The sequence below is a fragment of the Solenopsis invicta genome, chromosome 2 (assembly GCF_016802725.1).
Source record: "Solenopsis invicta isolate M01_SB chromosome 2, UNIL_Sinv_3.0, whole genome shotgun sequence".
Classification (NCBI taxonomy): Eukaryota; Metazoa; Arthropoda; class Insecta; order Hymenoptera; family Formicidae; genus Solenopsis; species Solenopsis invicta.
Genome location: NC_052665.1, coordinates 16,924,440 through 16,948,664, shown reverse-complemented (window position 1 = coordinate 16,948,664; position 24,225 = coordinate 16,924,440). Strand labels below are relative to the sequence as shown.

General features: G+C 28.1%; 3 protein-coding genes across 6 annotated transcripts; all 3 read right to left on the bottom strand.

The window, feature by feature from the left end:
- Nucleotides 1-508: 508 nt before the first annotated feature.
- On the bottom strand, nucleotides 509-3,460 carry LOC105197548. Its single transcript, XM_026131233.2, has 5 exons — nucleotides 2,140-3,460; nucleotides 1,775-1,874; nucleotides 1,365-1,472; nucleotides 859-1,014; nucleotides 509-768 (listed from the first exon to the last, which is right to left on the bottom strand). Exons 1-5 carry the CDS (start codon nucleotides 2,931-2,933, stop codon nucleotides 718-720), a joined length of 1,209 nt encoding a protein of 402 aa, XP_025987018.2. The 5' UTR covers nucleotides 2,934-3,460; the 3' UTR covers nucleotides 509-717.
- An 879-nt stretch (nucleotides 3,461-4,339) lies between these two features.
- Nucleotides 4,340-6,838, bottom strand: LOC105197547 (odorant receptor 22c). Its single transcript, XM_026131234.2, has 5 exons — nucleotides 6,032-6,838; nucleotides 5,680-5,779; nucleotides 5,267-5,374; nucleotides 4,781-4,936; nucleotides 4,340-4,697 (listed from the first exon to the last, which is right to left on the bottom strand). Exons 1-5 carry the CDS (start codon nucleotides 6,805-6,807, stop codon nucleotides 4,647-4,649), a joined length of 1,191 nt encoding a protein of 396 aa, XP_025987019.1. The 5' UTR covers nucleotides 6,808-6,838; the 3' UTR covers nucleotides 4,340-4,646.
- Nucleotides 6,839-8,420: 1,582 nt separating this feature from the next.
- LOC105197523 (putative carbonic anhydrase 3) lies at nucleotides 8,421-24,115 on the bottom strand. Of its 4 annotated transcripts, none has more exons than XM_011163942.3 (6): nucleotides 24,004-24,115; nucleotides 14,234-14,281; nucleotides 10,695-10,850; nucleotides 10,297-10,520; nucleotides 9,674-9,904; nucleotides 8,421-9,521 (listed from the first exon to the last, which is right to left on the bottom strand). In XM_011163942.3, the coding sequence occupies exons 1-6, from the start codon at nucleotides 24,074-24,076 to the stop codon at nucleotides 9,324-9,326; spliced, it is 930 nt and encodes a 309-aa protein (XP_011162244.1). In that variant the 5' UTR covers nucleotides 24,077-24,115; the 3' UTR covers nucleotides 8,421-9,323. The 4 variants fall into 4 exon arrangements, with proteins under 4 accessions (XP_011162244.1, XP_039301892.1, XP_011162242.1 ...); XM_039445958.1 differs by lacking the exon at nucleotides 24,004-24,115 and adding an exon at nucleotides 22,131-22,173; XM_011163940.3 differs by lacking the exon at nucleotides 24,004-24,115 and adding an exon at nucleotides 18,144-18,474.
- Between the last annotated feature and the right edge of the window lie 110 nt (nucleotides 24,116-24,225).

Genomic DNA, 24,225 nt, shown 5'->3' with positions numbered 1-24,225 from the left:
TATGGAAAGTTTCGTATCCTTTTAAGTATGTGTCGTCAAAAAGACTAATCTAAAAATTAATTTACGATAGGTCAAATTGACATTAAACATAAGAAATTTTGGAAGCTCGCTGATGTACAAACCAGCAAATCAGGTAAATCATTGGTAAACATTTCAGAAAATAATAGAACAACAAAAAAAATTATTCATAAGAGAAAGAGATAAATATTATGTTGGAAGCATTACTATAATGATTATGTTTCTTTCGTCGTTAATTTTTCAAAAATAGTAAAAATTGCCATATAAATGCATTTAATTTTTTAATTTTTACTATACACATTCTTGAATTATATGTGTTGATATTTTCTCTACTAATGTGTATACTCTCTCTATTACAAATATTACAAATTATTTTACTATAAATGTAACAAGTTATGTTTAAAATTAGTTACTATTATTTTGTAAAATAATAAAAAAGATAATAAACAACAGGAGAGACAAAGATTCTGACAAAATAAAGAAAGCAATGCAATTTTTAAGCAATACATTCACGCAATTTTTCCAACCAACATAATTCATTATATTGTTATGTAATCATAATTTTTAAATTATTATGCAAAATAAATTCATTTACATACTTCCTCTAAACTTCCTATAAAATACTTATCCTTTTTTTCTTCTTAAATAATCATTTTCTATTTTATATCTACTAAATTCAAAACAGTACAATATATTTTTTCATTTTGCTCTTAAAAACAGAAGAGCGATTGAATATGATTGATTCATGATCTGCATTATTAAAAAATACGATATAAGAGGTTTAAAATAATAATTATATTTCAAAATATGTAAGAAAGAAAAATATATAATAAATTTTACCGTCATAAATGAAGGTAGAGACAGGTTAAACTTTTCAATCGCCGCAATTCTGCATTCTAGGTTATTAGCCATAATCAATAAAATAAATGTACGTTTCATTGATGGTCCAAATTGATGCCAGCCTTCATCAAATGCTTTATCTGTTATTTCAGTACTCTATAAATAGTACAAAAATATAAGACATTACAAACAGTTATAAATTTTCTTTTTTTATTTAATACTGGCGTTAATATAAATTTCTACGTATTTTTATTATTTATATAATTTATAATTACATAATTAATAATATATTTAAATAAACTAATACGCAAGTTCTCTTTTCTTTTTTTACAATTAAATCATATTTTTTTAAACTTTTTTGAATGCTTAAATCAATGAGGCAAATTTTATTATAATTGAAATAATATATATTAAATTTAACAAATTAATTTAAATTATTTTAATCCATTAATAATATTGCTTATGAAATAAAAATAATTTATATAATATAAAATGATAAATCTTACTGCATCTGATAATGTTTGTACAGAAGAACATAACAAAAAAAATTGCAATAGCGAACCCATTGCAAAAAATGTGACCGAAATTCCTTCGGCAAAGGACAGCGATGGTACCTGAAAATATTTAAAACAATAGTCACAAAATGTTTAATAAATGTTCGAAAGCAAAAGTCACATTTTTGTTTTTCTAAGTAAAAAAAAGTTTTCGATTAAAAAAATTCAAAAATAAAAATTTAATTTATATATTGTATCCAAATGTAACAAAAAATTTTACTTTTATATTTATCATATTTCTATGCATTTTTTAAAGTAAATAATTTAATAAACAAGTATGCTATACAATGATTAATCTATATTACTAAAGATATACTTAAGTAAATTGATCTTTTAGAATAACGTTTACCCTTACTACTTACTGTAGTCATCATGATACCTATAAAACAGAAGCGAAACACGTTATTGACATAAAGTAGACTGAAGTTTACAGACAGAAGCTTCTTTAATATAAATGACATGCTGAAACATAATACAGAATTAGCAAAACATAAAAAAACATAAATTACATATCATATAAATAAAAATACTAAAATTTCATTAAAACGTTATAATTAGACAAATTTTTAGAAAAAATAAAAAAATTTGAAAAATATTTTTTTCTTTCATGAATGACTTTTCTAAAACCATAGTCAATTAATTAGCATAGTAACTAAAAGCCGAAAAAAAAGAATAATTTCAATAAATCCAAACGCATTCTTTTGCATTATTAAAAGTTCATGCTTACTTTAAAACAGTATTCTGGTGCTGACATAATTTTTTTAGTTCCCTCTCCATCCATCGATCTTCCGCAGAATGACGTTCGTTTCGAAATTCGTTGTGACCGTTCTGTAAAGTCTTAAATAGTATCACAAGTTTTGCTGCCATGTATCGATACTGTGCCGTTAACATTAATACTAAGTGCATCATATATATATCCACACTGAATTTTCGAAGAAACTGATAAAGGCTGCCAATTGTCATAATAATGGTCGTAGGAATTAGAATGCGGCTGGAGAACGGCTCGGGACTGAAAGCAGCTGGTAAATTGTAATCTACATAGAAAAAGGTGGACTTCTCGAAAACCAATAGAACCGGCTGTATAGTCCATATCGCGACAGATATCATGCTGGTCACTCCATATATCATAAACGGCATTATTATGGGCTTTATGGCGGACTTTACGATATCTTTCATGATCTCGTCCGCGCTTTGTAAAATTTTGTTCATTTTCTGGATTATTTCCTCCATCAGCTTCTTGCGTGAGTAAAGACTCATAAGCATAAAAAGCGCCTCCAGGTGGACCACGACAGCGACAGTACCGTCTTTCAAACCCTTTTCTTTCGGCGTTAAGATAATCCCAACGATTAACGCGATGATGTGGGTTAATTCTATTAACCATACGGCGACGCTGTGAGTACGCCAGATTACCGAAAACCGCGAACTATCGGTTGCTATCGGTAATAAATTCCCTGAGAGCATGTTCACGCGACTGTTTAAAAGATTCACATTTTCGAAATCCATTCTCTTTGAGTCATGCATTCATATGCGGTAAGTCGGAATATCTTGGCAAACGCAACGTGTAAGAATAAAAATTTCTATTGTTCGTGTTTCCAATAATATCTCACGTGCCGCTATCGCTTCTGTCTATACACATAAATGAAGATGGGTGACTTTTCTTTTAGCGTTCCAAGTAATTTCCTTTAACATTCCTTAACTCTGCATTAAGAAATTTATTATTCCCTTTATTTCTTCCTGTCTATTGATACGTTAGAAGCAGTCACAACGAAGAATGACATTTTACTCTCTTCATTTTATTTGTTTGTTATATTTGCCTTTTGATCACTGCGTAGCTATATCTTAAGAATCGTTGAATTATAGTGAAGATTTTGTGAAGTTTGGTATTCTATTAGGTACAATCGAAATATAGAGAGACTACGATTGAGCGATAGTTTGTTGAATTTAAACCGGTATTTTTGATTCCGTATATTAAGAGTATAAACGAAATTCCTTGTATTTCTCCGTACTGTCGCAGCACAATTATCTTATACTCCGTCCGATATTGTAGGATCATTGGAATCGTAAGACGCTTCAAAACTTGACAGTCTACTGCTGGTACTATCGTCGATCGGAACATATGGATTTACACAGTACAAAAAGAGGAACAGTAAACTACAAATATTAAGAGATTCGAGACCGTCTTATTCACGATAAAACAAGTATGTACATTTTTATAAACAATCTTTATGGTAAGTTTTATCTTTTGAAGAATGAATTCTAAAAGCGATTAGGATTACAAAATTTCTATCAAAAATTTTGTGATTTTAATAATTGATTTTTAATTAAATTTATATCTTTTCTATATTATTCTTAATAGTTATTAATATTTTTAATATGCATTTATATCAAAAACAAGCAATTAAATATAAACAGTTTTGCAAATTTCACTTAAAATACTTATTACTTTTAGTTTTTTGTTTAATCTACTTTTTAAAAGTATTTTGCAACATTGTGCGAACAAAATAAATAAGATTTTGAGTCTTAATTGCCAATATCTAAATCCTTTTCATGTTTGATTAAAAATCTGTCATTATTAAATAAATTAGCATAATATATAATATAATTATACGAATTTAATATATCTCAATAGAATTTAAAATTGCTCTAAAAGTATGAGACCTAGTCCTTTAGAGACCAATAAATAAAATAAGTTGTTGACAAAAATTTCAACAAGGAAAAAAACAATTAGAAAAAAGAATTTAAAAAATATTAAAAAAGGATTAATAAAAGACAAAAATTAATATTGTTGACAATATTATAAATTGTAATAAATAAATTTTATTTATCGCTGACAGATTTTTTAGAAAAATTAAATTAGACATATATTAATATATAAAAACACGTATTTTTTGTTACAAGAAATTATATGTGTTCTGATATCTTTTTTATTGAAGTGTTGCAAATATAATATAAATATAAATTACCTTTGAGTTCAGTTATTTTCAAGTTTAATTTCTTTTTAGTGTGGAGAGTAATAAGTTAGAGAATGACGAGAGACAGAGTGAATTTCTAAAAAATATTACGACGAATTCCATACACTCATTGTATTATTAAAACATATAATCTTTAGATTATTATGCGAAAGTTCACCTACATTTTTTTTTTTTTTAATATTTACCATAATTTTCTTTGACTCAAAATCATTCTCTATCTTATATCTGCCAAACGTATAAACGTGTGTGTAATATGTTTTTTTCATTTTGCTCTTAAAAACAAAAGAGCGATTGAATATGATTGATTCATGATCTGTATTATTAGAAAATACAGCATAAGATTAAAATAATATTTTAAAACTTATGTAAAAAAGAGAAATATATAATAAATTTTACCGTCATAAATGAAGGCAAAGACAAGTTAAACTTTCCAATCGCTGCAATTTTGCATTCTAGGTTATTAGTCATTATTAATAAAATAAATGTTCGTTTCATTGATGATCCACAATGGTACCAGCCTTCATCAAAAGCTTTATCTGTTATTTCGGTACTCTATAAGTAACACAAAATGTAAAACATGATAGATCATTATAAATTATATCTATATTTTTATTTAATCCCATCATTAATATTAATTCTTTCTTATTTTCATTATTTATATACTTACATCTATATTATTATAAATAAATAAAGTTACGAAAATTATCCTCTCTTTTTTTAATTAGATAAAAATTTCTTAAATTTTGGTAGTAATTAAATAAATGGCGGCAAATTATTAATTAAATAATATAGACTAAATTTAACAAAGTAAATTTCGTGAATATCAATAATATTGCTTACAAAATAGAAATAATTTATATAATGTAAAATGATACATCTTACCGCATCTGATAATGTTTGTACGGAAGAACACAACAAAAAAAATTGCATTAGCGAACCCATTGCAAAAAGCATCACTGACATTCCTTCTGTAAAAGACAGTGATGGTATCTGAAAAATATAAAACAATGATTAGAAAATTTCAAATAAAAATATGTAAAATTAGAAATTACATTTTTATTTTGATTAAAAAAAGTTTAATTAAAAATTTAATTTATATGTTATATTTAGATAAAATAAAAAAAAGAGAGAGAAAACTTTAGCTTTATATTAGTAGATTTTTATTAATTTATGAAAAGAAGTATAAACATTAGATGCAATGAATGATTATCATATGATTAAGAATGAATCTATATTAATAGAGATACTAAAGTATTTTTTTCTTTCAGAACAATGTTTATGGATTTATTACTCACAGAAATTACCATGATACCTATAAAACAGAACCGAAACACGTTGTTGATATAAAGCAGACTGAAGTTTACAGACAGAAGCTTCCTTAATATAAATGACATGCTGAAACACAATGCAGAGTGAGCAGAACATCAAAAAATTTGAATTACATTTTACCAATAAATAGAAAAGAATTAATGTTCTATTAAAACACATTTAAAAGAGTCTGCACAAGATAAAATTTGAAAAATATTATCCTTATTTATGAGTGACTATTCCAAAAGCATAGTCATGCAATTAAACGTTAAAAAAAAAAGAAGTTTAAATGTATTTCTCTCTATTTCTCAATATCTACTTTCACAAGGATATACTTACTGTAAAACAGTATTCTGATGCTGACATAACTTTCTTAGTTCTCTTTTGGTCCATCGATTTTTTGCAGAGTGATATTTGTTTTGAGATTCGTCGTGACAGTTTCGTATATCCTGAAATAGGATCGTGAGCTTTGCCGCTATGTATCGATATTGCGCCGTTAACATTAATACCAAATGCATCATGTACACATCCACACCGAATTTCTTGAGGAACAGATAAACACTACCAATTGTCATAAAAATTGACGAGGAAATTAAAACGTGGCTAGAGAACGGCTCGGCGCTGAAAGCCGTTGGCAAATTGTAATCTACATAGAAAAAGGTCGACTTTTCGAGAGCCAATGCAACCGGCTGGACAGTCCATATCGCAATAGACATCGCGCTGGTCACTCCGTATATTATGAAAGGCTTTATTATGGGTCTTATAGCCGACTTTACAATATCCGCCATAATCTCGTCCGTATCTTGTAAGATATCATTCATCTTCTGGATCATTTCCTCTATCATCTTTCTGCGTGAGTAAAGACGCGAAAGCATAAAAAACGCCTCCACAGCGACCACAACGCAAACAGTGCCGTCTTTCAAACTTTTCTCTGTAGGTGATAGGATAAGTCCGAAGATCAACGCGATTGTGTGAATTAATTCTATTAGCCAAACAATGGCACTGTGAGCACGCCAGAATACCGAAAATCGCGAATTATCGCCCGCAATCGGCAATAAATTCCCCGAGAGCATGTTCACTCGACTATTTAAAAGATTAACGTTTTTGAAATCCATTCTTTTCGCGTCTTGAGTTGGAAATACCTTGGCAAATGTAACGTGTAAGAGTGGAAACTTCAACTGTTCCAATAATATCTATCTCACATACCGTTCGCGTTATCGCTTCTTCCTTTGTCAGCAAAAATAACTTTGTCTTTATTATTCCAATTTAACATCCCGAACTCTACGAATTAAGAAATTTATTATTCCCTTTATTTCTTCCTGTCTATTAATAACATGATACGAGCAGTCATACGACAAAGGGTGACATTTCTCTTATTTTATTTTCCTGATGAGCTTACTCTGTGATCATTGCGTATATATTGAAACTTGTGAATCGTCGAACTATGACGAAGATAATCATTTTGCGAAGTTTTTCTATGATAACGGAAATACGGACGGGCTTATAGAGATCACTATACACCGAGTGTTCGTTTAATAGTCCTGTACTTTTAATTTTGTTCATTAAAAGCAAATAATTGCTAAGTTTCTTGTAATTATCTCCACATTGCCGCGACAATTATCTTATAGTCCGTTAAACATTGTAGAAGTATTGGAATCGAAAAATGCCGTTGACAGTATCTGATGCTATTCTTGAGTCGAAAATATCTTGGCAAATGAAACGTGTAAGAGAGAAAACTTCAATTGTTCGTGCTTCCAATAATATCTGTCTCATGTACCGTTCACGGTATCGCTTTTTCCTTTGTAAGCGAAAATAACTTTATCTTAATTATTCTAATTTAATATCCTTTAATTCTACAAATCAAGAAATTTATTATTCCCTTTACTTCTTCCCGTCCATTAATAACACGATATGAGCAGTCATACGACGAAGGGTGACATTTCTCTCCATTTTATTTTTCTAATAAGTTTGCTCTGTGATCATTGCGGAACTTAAAAATCGTCAAACCATGACGAAGATAATGATTTTGCGAAGTTTTGCATACTATGATAACGGAAATACGGACAGGCTTATAAAGCTACATACTGAGCGTGCGTTTAATGCAGTGTATCCTGTACTTTTACTTCGGTTCATTAAAAGCAAATAATTGCTAAATTCTTTGTAATTATCTCTACATTGTCGTGATAATTATATCTTATACTTCGTCAAACATTGCAGAACTACTGGAATCGAAGAACGACGTTGACATCTGATGCTATTTTCTAGTAGAATAAAATAAAATGAGGTGTACAGTGAGTGTTTCGTGCAATTCTAATATTTCCAGACGGTGTAGTAGATAGAAGACTGCCGTACATTATTTGTCGTTCAAATACGCATTAGACTATGAAGTCACCGATTGATCAGACGTTCCACGTATATTAATTAGCTAAAAGTTTGTTTTGTGGCACTGCAAATTTATTCTTCTGCAGAATATATCGCTATTTTTAGTAAGCGTTTCGTTGTTATTCTCCATAACTTGTACATAGTGCGTAATCATTGGGTTGTCTGCTAACAAGAAATATCGTGCATTGCGACGAAATATTTAATGTATTTGCTACAGAGCGCGATTTATGACAGATGGGCATTGAGGGTGTCTCATGCAATATAAGGAAGCATTTTTGTAGTGGGGGGGTATCTACTTGTATGTCTGTATTACAAATTTGAAAAAATAGACGAAAATAAGCTAATTTGAGACTAAGATACAATTTATTTATTTTGTATTAAAAATATAACAATTTAGTACCTTCAATGGTTTTAAATGCTTCGATATATAATAATTTGCATATTTACGCGACATTTTGTCTAAAACATGAGAATATAACTGTAATAATAGGCAAACATACAATCAAGACATATAAGAAATGCATTGCGATAAAGAAACGCAGGATTTACTATGTTGCACAAAATACCTCGGGGTCGAACTTGTTTTACATTTTATCCCGTAGCTTCAGTTAGACGTAAGCTATCGAGGTTTATTATAGCACATTTTAAAACTAAGACACAAACCTTTCATGAACATCAATCGGTTATCTTTCTCTGTTTCTGAAACGTTGGCAAGCAAAAAAACTACATAAAACATCCCATCCTACCCTACTATCGGAATATACGAATAGATCTACAACGTACAAAAATGGTGAACAAATTACTAATATTAGGTAATTTGAGGCCAGCTTATCTATACTATAGTTAATATAACACAATTTCATAATCGATTTATACAATAATTTTTATTTCTTAATAAAAGTATTTTAGAAATGGTGTAAAAATAAAAATTCAATAAAATAAATAATTTCTACATATTAAAATATATCCTTTCCATATCAATTGATAAAATTTTTTAACATTTTTAACATCAAAAATAAGAAATGATATCTCTCTACATATTGTCGTTGATAATAATCTTACAGTTCTCACTGCGTACGTTTCTGTAAAACGCATAGTTTTCCAAATAATTCAGTTACACGAGCGTATGACATTCATTATAATAAATGCACGTCTCGTTCTTCAAAGCAGTGCAATAAATTATATCACAGAGTAGTCATATCGTATCGTACGTAACATCAAGTCCGGCTTGGTGCTTAATCATTTCATATTACAAATTTCCGCGTAAAAGGTTGGCTAGAAGAGTACTAACAATAAGAACTGCGCAAGCATTCGGCTTGATACTTGAAGAGTCGTCAAAGTATCCATCTAGACGATGATATACCTTTCTGTTACCGAGATTTTGAGTGGGTCTATTATTACATTTTAGCGTGCCGTTAATGCTCTCCACTTGTCTGAATACGTTCATCTGCAAACAGATTAAGTATTAATATAATGATAACTACTATTCTAGAACACATACACACACAATACATTTTTTAAAATAAAAAAACTATTAATATATAATCTCTAAAAAAAAACTAAATGCACACGTTTTACAAATTTTTATATTCAAATTACCTGCGCTTCTGACACTTTAAGTTTTTCAGTCATAACAAACCACAATACAGATTCGTTACACGTGGGTGTTGTTAAAGATCCCTCGTAATGATAATACGTCGTATGATCTTTCGGTAAGAATTTTAAAGGTATCTGTTTATGTCTTATATGGGTCATGTGTCCTATCTTATGCCATGCTATCTTCGTCGTTTCTACAATCGGCGACAGATCCTGATTGTCCTCAGCGCTCAACTATAACAAAATATTAATTAATGTTGTGTCCACTTTGCTTGCAAAGATTTTCAAAGCGAAAGAATGTAATGAAAAATATTAAGTTGAATAATAGTAAATATATAATATTTTTGCTATAAGTTATTTAAAGTTTTTTTTAAGATGTTTGTAACATTATTATTGAATTTGACGATCAAACTAATTTGAGATTATTTCTAACTTCAATTTATGATCGCATTTTTTTTTTTTTTTTTTAAGTCACAGATAATTGTATCAGCATGCAGTTTACAAAACTGAAATATGTATTTAATAATATAATGTAATTGATATAAAAATTTTATTAAGCAGCAAAAGCCACTTTGACTGAAAAACGGCACTTTTTATTTCTTGTGTAACAAATATTATATAATTACTTTAAATAGAACAGCGACTACGGCAATTCCATCTTCGAATTTCATGGCTGCCTCTAAATTCAAATACTTTTTATTGTAATGCACTAAATGCAATTCCAATGGGTCACGTAAACCGTCCACGGTATGCTCTGCATCCCAATGAAAATGCATTTGCTCCAGAACATATACCGATGACAGACTTCCGCCACTGAGATGGAGTGGTACACCGTCTAATCGAACTTCCACTATAAAAAAAATTTTTATTGTAAAATGTTAAAAACACATAAAGGATATAACAGTATTATTATAAAATATATGCGCTTGCAGGTTCTTACTTGTTTCAATTTAATATGTGCAACCAGAACGCTAATTGAAAATATTACAATAATTGGAAATATTACGTATTTCTATTTACTTACCAGAATGGCCGTTATTGAACAGTGTGGCAGGAAACGCGAAATCGTATCGATTGAATTTAAGAGCACCCAGATCACGTCTTATGGCATCTTCTGTCACGATATTGATTGGCGATTGCCTCTTTCCCGTCTTACATATTCCTGGCCAGTTTTCTGGTCCTATGTAATTATTTACACACAAACTCCAATAATCATGTAGACAATAGTTTTAAATATTATAAATACAAAATGCTATAAAATTCAATATTTATATTATAAAACACTGTTACGAAACAAAGTATATTTAAAATTGAAACAACAAACAATTGAGAATAAGACTACTGACAATGAGAGTCGGCGCGGATATAGGTGCGCAAACAAAATTAATAATGTTCTTATAATTATTCATTTATCTTAAGGAATAATAAAATCAAACGAACGTTTTGAGAGTTATCTTCAGCGTATCAATATAAATAATAAAAAATTCTAGCCCGTATCAATCAGCAAGAATCAGTCCGGAAGCAGTCAAGTCACCAACGGTTTGCCAAATCTGTAGTAGCATCTTTACCCATGGCAGTTTTGCAGGACATGAATAAAAATAAAACTAAATTAGTGGTGAGTCAACTATTGCAGTAAAAATGAAAAGAAAAATTGTACATAATTCCGGAAGATATTAATTCTATTCCAATTTTTTCAGTAGCAAGAGATACGCATGATAGCAAGAGATAAGCATTTAGTATCTGTTTGTAGATTGAGGCTATTACTTTGTAATTGAATATGTAACATTTCAGATATCAACCGCTTGCTTAAGAAACGTTCATTGTCTACGATTTTTATGTTCTCCCAATCAAAACACTGATTACAGCTAAGTCTGTGTTCTGCGATGACAGAGTAATTATTCGTATTCCAATTAATATGGCAGCGTCATATATAGGTCAAACTAGTAAAAATTAAAAACAAAAAATACTAAATATTGCAACCACATTAATTGGAATATGAATAATCGCTCTGTCATTACAAAACCCAGATTGTAATCACTATTTTAATTGGGAAAACATAAAAATCTTTGACAATAAACATTTCTTAAGCAGGCGGTTGATATCTGAAATGTTATATATTCAATTACAAAGTAATAGCTTCAATCTACAAATAGATACTGAATGCTTGCATCATGCGCGTATCTCTCGCTATTGAAAAAATTGTGATAGAATTAATATCTTCCGGAATTATGTATAATTTTTTTTTCATTTTAACTGCAATATTTGACTCGCCGCTAATTTAGTTTTATTTTTCTTCATATCCTGCGATACTGCCATGGGTAAAGATGCCACTACGGATTTGGCAAACTTTTGGTGACTCGACTGCTTCCCATTTTTTGCTGATTAATACAGACTAAAACTTTTTGTTATTTATATTGGTACGCTGAAGATGACTCCCAAACAAGTCAAAATATTCGTTTGATTTTATTATTTCTTAGAGATATAAATAAATAATAAGATATAAATGAATAAAAATAAATAAATAATTATAAGAATATTATTAATTTTGTTTGCGCACCTATATCCGCGCTAACTCTTAGTAGCTTTATTCTCAATTGTTTGTTGTTTTGATTTTCTTGTTTTGAGAGTTCTGAATTATAATATTGTTATTCACAGCCACAAAAATCTAAAATTGTACGGTCTATTAATAATTAAGAACATGGATTAAGATATAATATAATATAGATATATTAATAAATTTTGATATTTTCTTAATATTATGGACTATTAAGATCTAAATCATGGACACGTCATTGTTAAACGATACATATTTCATTTTGTAGTAGAACATTGACGCAGCAGTATTGAACGTGCAAACGTGCTGTTTTAATGACAATAATACACTTCGAAATTATAATGTCATCATTATTGGCACGTTATGTTTAATTATGATTATCTATAATTAGCTAGTATCGAATTACTGTTTAAAGCAGAAAGACAATGATGACCCATAGTATATACGAAAGAAATGAATAAGATGTCATCCATAACAAAATTCCCCAATGTGTAGTTTTCCTCGTGCATAATTATTTCATAATAAATTTCAAAATAAAATTATACCGAAATTACCTACGGTATTTGTCTATTCTGAAGTGCTTATACTGTTGACGGTATTTACGGTTGATGCAAAGTAATTGCTCTCAAGAGAACTGATTTAATGGAGATCTGTAAGACCTTGTACTCCTAGACCCTGTTGCTCGAGTAACTCGCGTGATTTGCTTTCTTTGCTTTATTCGCAGTAATTGAAATTACAACATAAATTGTATCTACAAAATCTATAATTACAGTATCAGTTTCTTGTAGTATAACATTAATTTACATATAAGATACTAATTGCCACAAAATTTATATAAAAAAGAGATTGTAATAATATAAAACCAAACATTTTTATATTTATTTTAAATATACATATGCAGCCGGAACGATATTTGTTTAGAGTTATCTTCGCAAGCATTAAATGGAGAACATTTCTTTAGTTGTAAAATTAATTTTTTAATTATTTAATTTGCCCAGACATAGCATTGAGCACAATTATTAGTACTTTTCACTTATTTTTAGTAACACAAGTCAATGCAAATGTTGTTCTATGTGACTCATATCAAGATGCGTACCAAAATAAAATCGAACGATACTTGTATCGACTTATGTCATCAAATCAAAAACATCCCATATAAAAAAGTAAATACAGATAGCATGAATAAACTTTCAATGATAACGTAATTTTTATACTGATGATAACTACATTATGTAACAGAAGTTCGTAAATAAATAAAATATATGAGATAAAACGCATCAGATTTTTCAGACATAATAAATATATAGAAATAAATTAAATCATAATAAAGATATAATTTTCCAAAAAATTTATTTTATTTTACTTATTCACTTATGCATTTTGTATACAATTTGTATATGCATTTCTAAGTCTCATAATATGTTATTATTGAATAATGTAATTTTAATTAGATAATTGAATTTGTTGTGTTATGTCAATAATATCGATTTTGGTTTTCATATAGTTCAATTGACACTCAAGGTTGCTGTTATTAGATCGCAAATAACTTGAATTTTATATAAAAAAATTGTATCACATTTTATGTTTATGGCTAATAAAATTCCTCGAATGCTGATAATCGTGTAAAATTACATCTCATTGTTTAACAATTAATTTTATCAATCAATGTATTTATGCTTGTTTTTGTAATCCGTATTCTCGGAAGGTGTATCTATTAAAACAAGATGACATTATGTTGCGCAATTAAGATTTCTGATAAAGCTGAAAACAGAAAGATAATATAGAAGCATATAATTCTCTCCTTGACCCGATCGAAAGACTCCATATTGATAATCTTCTATTTTTGATTAAAGAAAATTATCAGTTTAATTTTTGGAAATATTTCACGTCAATCTTCGACAGCACATCGGAGAATTATGTGATGTTAATGCTTAAATTGTAAATAAATAAAAAAATTAATTAATTAATATGAATATAGCGTAAAACTTTTGTAATCATCGCATAATTACCATTTCTGCCCCAATATCCCCAGTCATATGCTTCCGATGCTTGCAAACCTGTAATTATACAATATTTGTTAATTGCTTCTTTACACCAAAAGTGTTCAATGAACAGCTGTACTAGAAAGATACAAACTTTTAAGAGTATAGTCTAAAAACATGCACAAATCAAATGCGCAACAATTAATTTTATTAGTTAATAAGTTTTTAAATCATTGTAACAAGTGGTTAAAATTGAGTTAATCGAGTTAACCTTGTTCACTTAAATGAACTCAACAAATAGAGAATGATTTTTACAGCAAATTATTAACTACAAACAATATTTAAAAAATAATAATGCTTATCTGATTAAGCTTTAGAAAAAAATTTTTTAGGGAGGATTTTTACAGATTTTTTTAAAGAAAAAAATTTATATTATTTAATTACGTTAGAAAGATTCAAATAATTACGGTGATATTATAAATTTTAAATTATAAATAATAAATTTTAATTAAATTTAAAAAAAATAAAAGAAATTTAAAAATGCACTATACACAAGGAATTGGAACTTTCAGGCATTACTTTCAGACATATTAAAGTCTTAGATAATATTATTATTGATTACGTTAATCATGATTACTAATGAAGTTAATTTTACCCAAACTGAATTATAATGAGATAATTCCTATTAGTGATCTCTCCATAATTAACAGTCTTGATACGCCTTCGTGTTGTTATTTCAACTTGTTTTCTTCAGTTGCTCAGTTTCAGCTCTACATGCAAATTTGTTTAAATGAGGCAAATTGCGGAGGAACGTGAGTACTATATTAATCACGATCTAAAGCCGGCGCTGACCTCGCGTTTGCAGTATCAATTTGACGAGTTCGCACGAACTGTTAATAAAATATAATTATTTCCACGTCACCGCCACACGAACGGTTCTCCATACCGCGAGCGTGATCGTCCTATTGGGCCTAATAAGTAATTGAACGCGCACGACAGGAAACAGAATTGACCTCATTGACCGCTCGAACCACGACGAATTTGTTCGCACTTGTTCCTAGTCCCATTCTCGTTGCGGCTGGGAAGAAAGCGACATACGATGCGAGAGCAAAGCGATCGTTCCGCGAAAGCCGTACATGGGGCCGGCAATTAGACCACAATCGACGGATAAACGCCGGCGCTTTCTAGATCAGCGCACCAGCTGCAACAACGGCCGAATCATTCAAACGACTCGCAGATTTTTATGAGCATAATGCACACTTCCGCTGCGGGGATAGGGCGTAAGACCGACTAATCGGTATACGAGTTCACTCGTAGTTAGGGATGCTTAAGATAGTTCGATATTATCAACATATCGAAAACATTTCATCTATAATTTTCTTGAACTTTTCTTGTTGAAAAATGGTACCTTTGTCAATTGATCATCATTACGCTTTGTGACAAAAATAATTGCCATAACGTTTAAAAAAATTTGTCCCTTTTGTTCCTACGATATCATAACTACTTTTGGAAATTGACCGGTTTCTCAATCTTACTTTTAAAATGAAAAATTCTTTTAAGATTAAAAAAATTATTTCTAGTAAAAACATTAGAATTATCAATAATATCAAGGAATATTCTTTTATAATTTTATAAACTTTTAGGTAACAGTATTTTCTAACTTGCAATTTATTCAACTAGTAATTATTTCATAAAAGTTTAATAATGATATTTTTAAAAATTTGAAATATTCAGTTTGATAAAAAAAGGACAAAATTAATATCTTGTGCAGTGGGTGCGTGTGAGAAAATATACAAAATGAAACAGTCTTGTTAAGGAGTAAGCTTTCATGAAAACAAAATATAAAATTATTTTAAAATTATTTAAAATAGTACAATAATATTACTCAAACAAAAGAAGAATTTGCAGATATATTTGTAAGAAAAAAGTATCATTTAACCAATTGGTGGAAAAAAAACAGAAAAATGTAATATTTACATATTATAAATTGATTATCAATTAGATAACAATTTTAACAGTTTTCGAAAAATTATTACAGTAAAATAATATATTAAATAACTAAAGTATTGTACATTGTATTCACTAACATTTTGGATATGTCAAAGAAAATATAAAAAAATCAAGATATTCTTGTTGTCTTTATTATAATGTTCATATCCATATTTTCTCTACACTCGTACGGCGAAGCGATAAAAAAGTAATGACGGCCGAGTAACAGCTATCGGGCAAACGCAGTAGAAGGGCTCTTACCTAGAAGAGCAATTAGGCAGAAGAGACGCATCGCAGGGAATCACCTAGGACGATCGCGATGGGTGACACACGAGCGCGATGACGACGAGTGTACGACTGATGATCGTGACGTAAATCTAACTGGATAACCCCGAGATTACACTAGGAGCTATCACATGAGATTTAGCATGTGCACGGGCATGTCAGGTCATAGTGATCATAGTATGCAACGCGGACTGTCGGTGGACAGACCGACCGGTCTGATTATTAGTGCATTCTAAAGGGATGTCAAGAGGAACGACGCGTATTTATTTCTCCTTTATAATTTATTAACGTGGATTATTTTTTATAGAAATAACCAAGTTCATTCGTTCATCTATGTTCGCGACTCGAACGAATATTGCAAAGTGATTCATTCAATCCACACGTTGATTGATCGAATGAATACACTTTTATGTATCAATCGTTGCAACATTTTTATCATTGTTTTAATTTTCTCTTAGAAAGTACAACAACATATCGTACTTTCTATGAAAAAAAATTGAAACAATAAAAATGAGAAGTATAATGATTCTAGATCTAATCCTAATTATAAATTTAATTTTGATTTTTTTTCTACAATTAAGACTTTTTACAATTTCCTTCATTTCACTTCTTTTCTCCAAAGCTACACATTTCTTTTACGTTGAATGCAAATAATGTAACAGAACAAGTAAAAAGACTTTAAAATTTGATAATTAATATTTATCATATAATTAAAATTTGAAAGAAATGAGTAAGATATTGCGTTTTCATTGTTCATGCAGCACATTTTATTGTGAGCTAGCCGGAGCCGATCAACCGAGTAAAATTCGCGAATAAAACATGATCCAGAATTTAAATTTAGACACGCAGTTTATAAGTGCGCGTATCAACCAACTAAAGTATTCGACCAGCAAGTAGATATAACCACAGCTACCGTCATTGTTATTTTGCATCTTACGCTCCAACTAAGTTATTGTTAGTCACTCCTATATAAGTGTTTTCAGAAGTTATATTTTTATACAATAGAAAGAAATTTACAGCAAAATAAAATTAATTAAATTAAGTAAAATATATCCTTTTAATTTTAAAGCAGTATAATAAAGAAATCAATTCTTAAACAATCTAATTCTTCTTTTAGTTATTACAGTCTGAATTAAATATTACAATATTATAAAAATAATGAACAAAAATCATTTTACTGGTTTACGTAACTAAAAATTGTATCAAATTACATGTCTTTTAGAAATTTAGTAGCAAGAAAGAAATAAAATAAAAAACGGATTAATATGTTAAATTAAATATTCATCAATTTTTGTAAATGATAAAATACCAACATGAAAACTAATAACTATTGTTAGTTTAAACAAGATTTTGTGCGGTTTTATAAGATTAATACAATAAGATTAATACACTCAATAAGATTGATACACGTATTTTTATAAACATTAACTTTTCTTTTACAAAAATACAAAATTATTTATTTTTATTTAATTTATATTATTATTTTATTTTTAGTTATCTATTTTATGTATTTTTCTTCTCTTTCTCTTGTGTTTAATATTTAAAATATTGTGTATGCGCTAACTTATACATTTAAAGAGTAAAAGATTTCAATGCTTCTTTAAAAAGTGGTAATAATTATGACGAAAGAAAGTCAAATTTAAAAAATTACAGAGTATTTTACCTGTATAAAGTAACGTTAATGTAACTATCAGTGGATAAACAAAACCCATTTTCACATATAGTACACCTGTCATTTCCCGAGATATAACTTGGACGACGATCATCGTCCGACTGATGTACCTGGTAGATTCCTCGCCGAAGCTACCGTAACCTAAGCCCGCGTAATCATATCAATAGATTCAAAGAATAACGCAGTTTCTACGAATTAGCAGTCTGCTAAATAAATAAACAAAAAATAAATGTACGCGGACGCACATATATGTATGTATATATGTACATATAAAAATCTGTATTTATTGTATATCAAAATCTATATACATATACAGTAAAAATGAATTTTATATACCTCGTTTGATGCAACATGTGTTGATAATGTTATTTTTCTTCCATATAAATATTATATTGTTAAAAAATTATCTTTCCAAAAAGAGAAAAAAGATGCCAAGTGAATATATTTTGATAGAGTACATAAAAAAAGTCTCTCGTAATTTCTATAATTATAAAAAAATTATTTAAAAAAAAATAATAATAAAATGACGCCAAATATACGCCCCTTCATGTAAAAGATTTAATATCAAAAGTTAATTAACACTATATAATTATTAATTAAATTAAATTAAATTATTGTTCTCGTCTTAGTGCACTTGCTAAGTGATAAGCACTAAACTTTAAAAATACTTTCGGTATTACGCGATTTATTTAATTATTCTGCCATTGATTCTGCTGCATATTTTAAATTGATCTTATAAAAGCAGTTTTCAAATGAAACAAAATTGATGTATTCGAGATATATTAAAATGCCTCATATGAGGCATTCCACGTAAAAAGGGTCCAACTAAAAATAAACTGTTTGGGATTTTTTAAATGATAATGAAAATATGTTAGTGGACGTATTGTATAAGGTTAATGATAAAAAAATAAGTATTATATGTGTTGCATTAAAGATATTGAAGATTATCATTTAAATAAAAAAAAGTGTTTTTCTTTTTTTAGCATTTGTAGCTAAAATTAAAAGAGTTTTAGAGACATGATTTTTTTAGGCTTTTTCTTGTACTTTTAGATAAAAATATTAATTTTAGTGAGAAAAATTTAATAGTGTAGAAAAAATTAATTTTTTACTTTTAAATATAAGAATGAATAATTTTATCTATTTTTAAAAATCTGAAAAAATTCTCAAAAATACTTTAATACATGTAGAATATCGCATCATAAAACAAATTTTGGGATCGCAATGGGATCCTCTTTCAAAAATAAATATTTTTATCTCTACTAAATTATAATTTCAGCCAAAAGCTAGATAATATCAATTTTTATTGGCCAATTATTTAGTATTACGTAAATAATATATTTTTAACAAATAACTATAAAATAAAAAATTGTTGTAAAGTCTGCGTTTTATATTATTTAGACTTATTTATTTTTTCTATATTTTTTTGGAAAAAAATTTTGTTCCTCATCAAAATTGAATTTTTTTTTAATTAATTGATCTTTGCTCGCAGGAATAATTCCATTATATTTTAATGTACCCGGAATAGTTTTCGCTAATGCGAATTTTGGTTTCAAAAACTTGATTTGTCGTGATTTGTTTTCAAACTAAATAAAATTGTTGTCTTTCATATTATTTTTAGCCTACAGAAACAATGTCATAGCATTGAAGATTACACTTTCTTGCAAACTAGCTTTCCTTGCTAATTGTCTTAAATTTCCACCAATACCATCACAGGAAACTTTCCTATGTGTTGTAGTAAAGAAGTGCTATTCGGCCGTGATACCAAAAAAATCTCGCGCATGGTAAAGCAAATTATAATTCTTAAATTATAATTATTAAATTAGAATTTGTTTTACTATGCGCGAAATGTTTTTGGTATCACGGCTGAAAGCACTTCTTTACTACAGTACATGGGAAAGGTCACTGTGATGGTATTGGTGGAAATTTAAGACAATTAGCAAGGAAAGCTAGTTTGCAAAGAAGTGTAATCTTCAATGCTATGGCATTGTATCTGTAGGTTAAAAATAATGAAAGAAACAACATTTTTATTTAGTTTGAAAACAAATCACGACAAATTAAGTTTTTGGAACCAAAATTTGCATTAGCGAAAACTATTCCAGGTACATTAAAATATCATGCGATTATTTCTGCAAGCAAAGATCAATTAATTAAAAAAAAATTCAGTTTTGATAAGGAGACTTTTTTTCCAAAAAATATAGAAAAAATAAATAAGTCTAAATAATATAAAACGTAGATTTCACAACTATTTTTTATTTTATTGTTATTTGTTAAAAATATATTATTTATGTAGTACTAAATAATTGGTCAATAAAAATTGATATTATCTAGCTTTTGACTAAAATTATAATTTTGTATTGATAAAAATATCTATTTTCCCATTGCGATCCCAAAATTTGCTTTATGATGCGATATTCTACATGTATTGAAGTATTTTTGAGAATTTTTTCAGATGTTTAAAAATGGATAAAATTGTTTATTTTTTTACTTAAAACTAAAAAATTAATGTTTTTTATACTATTAAATTTTTCTCATTAAAATTAATATTTTTATCTGAAAGTACAGGAAAAATCATAAAAAAATCATATCTCTAGCTACAAATCTAAAAAAAAAACATTTTTTTTTATTTTATTTAAATGATAACCTTCAATATCTTTGATGCAACACGTATAATACCTATTTTTTTATCATTAATCTTATACAATACGCCCACTAACATGTTTTCATTATAATTTAAAAAATCCCAAATAGTTTATTTTTAGGTGGACCTCTTTCACGTGGAATGCTCCATATATAAATAAAAACACATAAAAATATTAAAAGTTATTTTAATTTTTAATAACTTTAAGTTATTATAAATTAACATCAACCGAATAATAATTTCAAAATAAAAAAATCATACAATAAAATATATCAAATATCTGGAGTACAGGGATTATGTATATTTTATAATATCTTATAATATCGTTGCGCAGCTTTTTTTATATACAAAATCTGCGCAACGACAACGTGACGATATCGAATACTGTCGTTAACAGTTATAGAATCTCACTATAGGTTTGTACGCATACTTTGAACATTCCAAAGAAACGACTGATAAATTATGAAAGAACCAAGACATTCTACTTGTTTGTTCTATCATTTTCATTGATATTTTTTCTAGACAATTGGTTAGGCGAAGTTATTTTGGACGACTATCGGGCAGAAGGTTTTTACTTCAAAGAGTGATTATAGACCGAAAAGACGCATCGCAGCAAACCACCTGGGACGATCGCGATGGATGACACACAAACACAATGACGACAAATGTACGACTGATGAACGCGACATAAATCTAACTGGATTATCCCGAAATTACAATAGGAGCTACAAGATTTAGCGTGTACACGGATATGTCAGGTAATAGTGACCATAGTATGCAACGCAGATTGGTGGACCAAACCGGTTTAATTATTAGCAAATTTTATAATAATAAGAAGTGACAATTATTTATTATCCTTTTTAATTTATTAACGTGAATTATTTTTTTTTAGAAATAATCAAAAATTCATTTATCTGTACTAAACAATCACGACTAAACAATCACAATCACGAACAAACAAATGTTGCAGAATTATTTATTCAATCTACATTGACTGATCGAATAAATGCATTTTTATGTATGTCAATTGCCATTGATAATATATATATGTAGTATATTCTAGAAAAGAGAAAAATTAAAATAATGAAAAAATAAGAAGACATTAAGATAGATCTATTACTGATAGATAAATCTATTTCTGATTTTTTTTATATACAATATATACATTTTTTTTAAATATTAAGTTACTTCTTGTAATTTTTTTCTTTTCCTTGTGTCTTCTCCAAAGCTACATATTTATTTCAGGTTAAATGATTAACAAAGCACTGGTAAAAATGGCTATAGTGTACTAATCAATATTTGTCTTATAATTAAAATTTGAAAAAAGTAAGATTTTATACTTCCGTAGTTCATGTGGAACAACGTCATCATAGTGCGCACTAACTGGAAGATAAACTATTGTAAGTAAAATTAAATTCACGAATAACCCGTGATCCAAATCTTAAATTTAGGTGCGTTTTATGTGTTTATCAAGCAATCGGCCAAAGTATTCGGTCAGTAGGTAAATATAAGCATAGCTACCGCCATTGTTATACTGCATCTTACGTGCATTCGCTTAAAATAAGCCATAGTTAATGAATTGTATTCAAGTATTCTTAGAAGTTACATTTTTATACGATAGAAAAGAATTTGTAGCAAGATAAAATTGATTAATTTAAAAGAAGAGAATTTTTGTTATTATGAAGTAAAGTGTAATAAAATAAATTAATTCTTAAACAAAAGTCAATTAGTTATTATAGAGTTATTAAGAGTACATTAAAATTAAATGTTACAATATTATAAAAACAATGCTCAAAGTAATTTTGTTGTTTGCTTATAAGCTTAAAAGTTTTATCTAATATAAATTATATTTTTTTTTAAATTTGGGGAGAAAAAGAAACAAAGTAAAAATGGATTGATGTGTTCAATAAATTATTTATCAATTTTTGTAAATAATAAAAAACGCAATTTTAACATAAAAATTAATAATTATTGTTAATTTAAATAAGATTTGTTGTGTTTCATGATAAAATTTAATACACGTATTTATTTTTATATGCATTAACTTTTCTCTCATAAAAATACAAAATAATTTAATTACTTTTTAATTAAACTAATAACACCATAAAAAGAATCTGATCTAAGATAAATTATGTTGATTGTCATCTTATGCCTCATAATCAACACAATTTATATTATATACGACATTAGGTTGAGAAGGTATAATCTAATATTTATATAAGATAAATCGTGTTGATTGTAAGACACACACTTTATGTAGACCAAACAAGAAGATTACTTAAATAGAAAGTAGAACATAAAAATAACTATATTAATAGAAACATTACACAAATTACGAAACAGTTATCACAAAATAAAAAAATGTTTCACATGAATTCGATTAGAAGCATGTTTCAATTTTAGACAAAGAAAAAGATTAATATCTGAGATAATTCATATAAAAAGACAAACTTTAAGCCAAAATATACTAGTTGGCACAAAATTGCTTTTGCTAATAATATTTTAATATCTATAACATTTTAATTTAATTTTGGGGAAATTTAATGCTTTCCTCTCTTCTTTTGCACACTCAAAAAATAATAGTTGTTATTATTTATGTATTGACTTAATATATATGACCGCTTGCACTTAAAGAACAATAGCGTTTGACAATCAATCCCAGATCTCGAATTGTCATTAAAATAAGTTGATCTCATAAAACTTTTATAATAAAATTTATGAATTATATTTGAAATTTATATACATTGTATAACATGTAGGCTGACCCTCGTGAACAGATCTATCATGTTGAATAGTGTTGATGTAACCGACTTTACTGTTGACCATGAAAGTTCGTTACATAATTGACAGCAATCATAACGTTTTTATCTAAAGTTTACTGTCCGAAAGAGAAGACTCGAATTGTGAGTCGAAACGCTAAGTATTGTATCACATTTAGCGTTTTTAATTGTATTAATGTTTAATTATTTTTATATGCGTTAATCTTTCTCTTATAAAAATATAAAATTATTTAATTATTTTTATTTAATTATTATTATAATATTTTGATTTATCTATTCTATTCTATTTTCTTTTTTTAAATAATGTTTAATATTTGAAACATTGCATAAGCGTTGACTTATGCGTTTAGAGATTGTTTTGTAATTTTTTTTTTAAACAGGTAATAATCATGATGAAAGGAAACTAAACTTTAAAAATTACAAAATGTTTTACCTGTACAGAGCAACGTTAATGTAATTATCAGTGGATAAACTAAACCCATTATCGCATATGATGCACCTGTCATTTACCGAGATACAACTTGGACGACGATCATCGCCCGACTGATGTACCTGGCAGATTCCTCGCTGAAGCTGACGTATCCAACCCCCGCATTATCGTATCGAACTCACGCGAAACTGCAGTCTCGATCAGTCGATTTGAGAACTGCAAGTG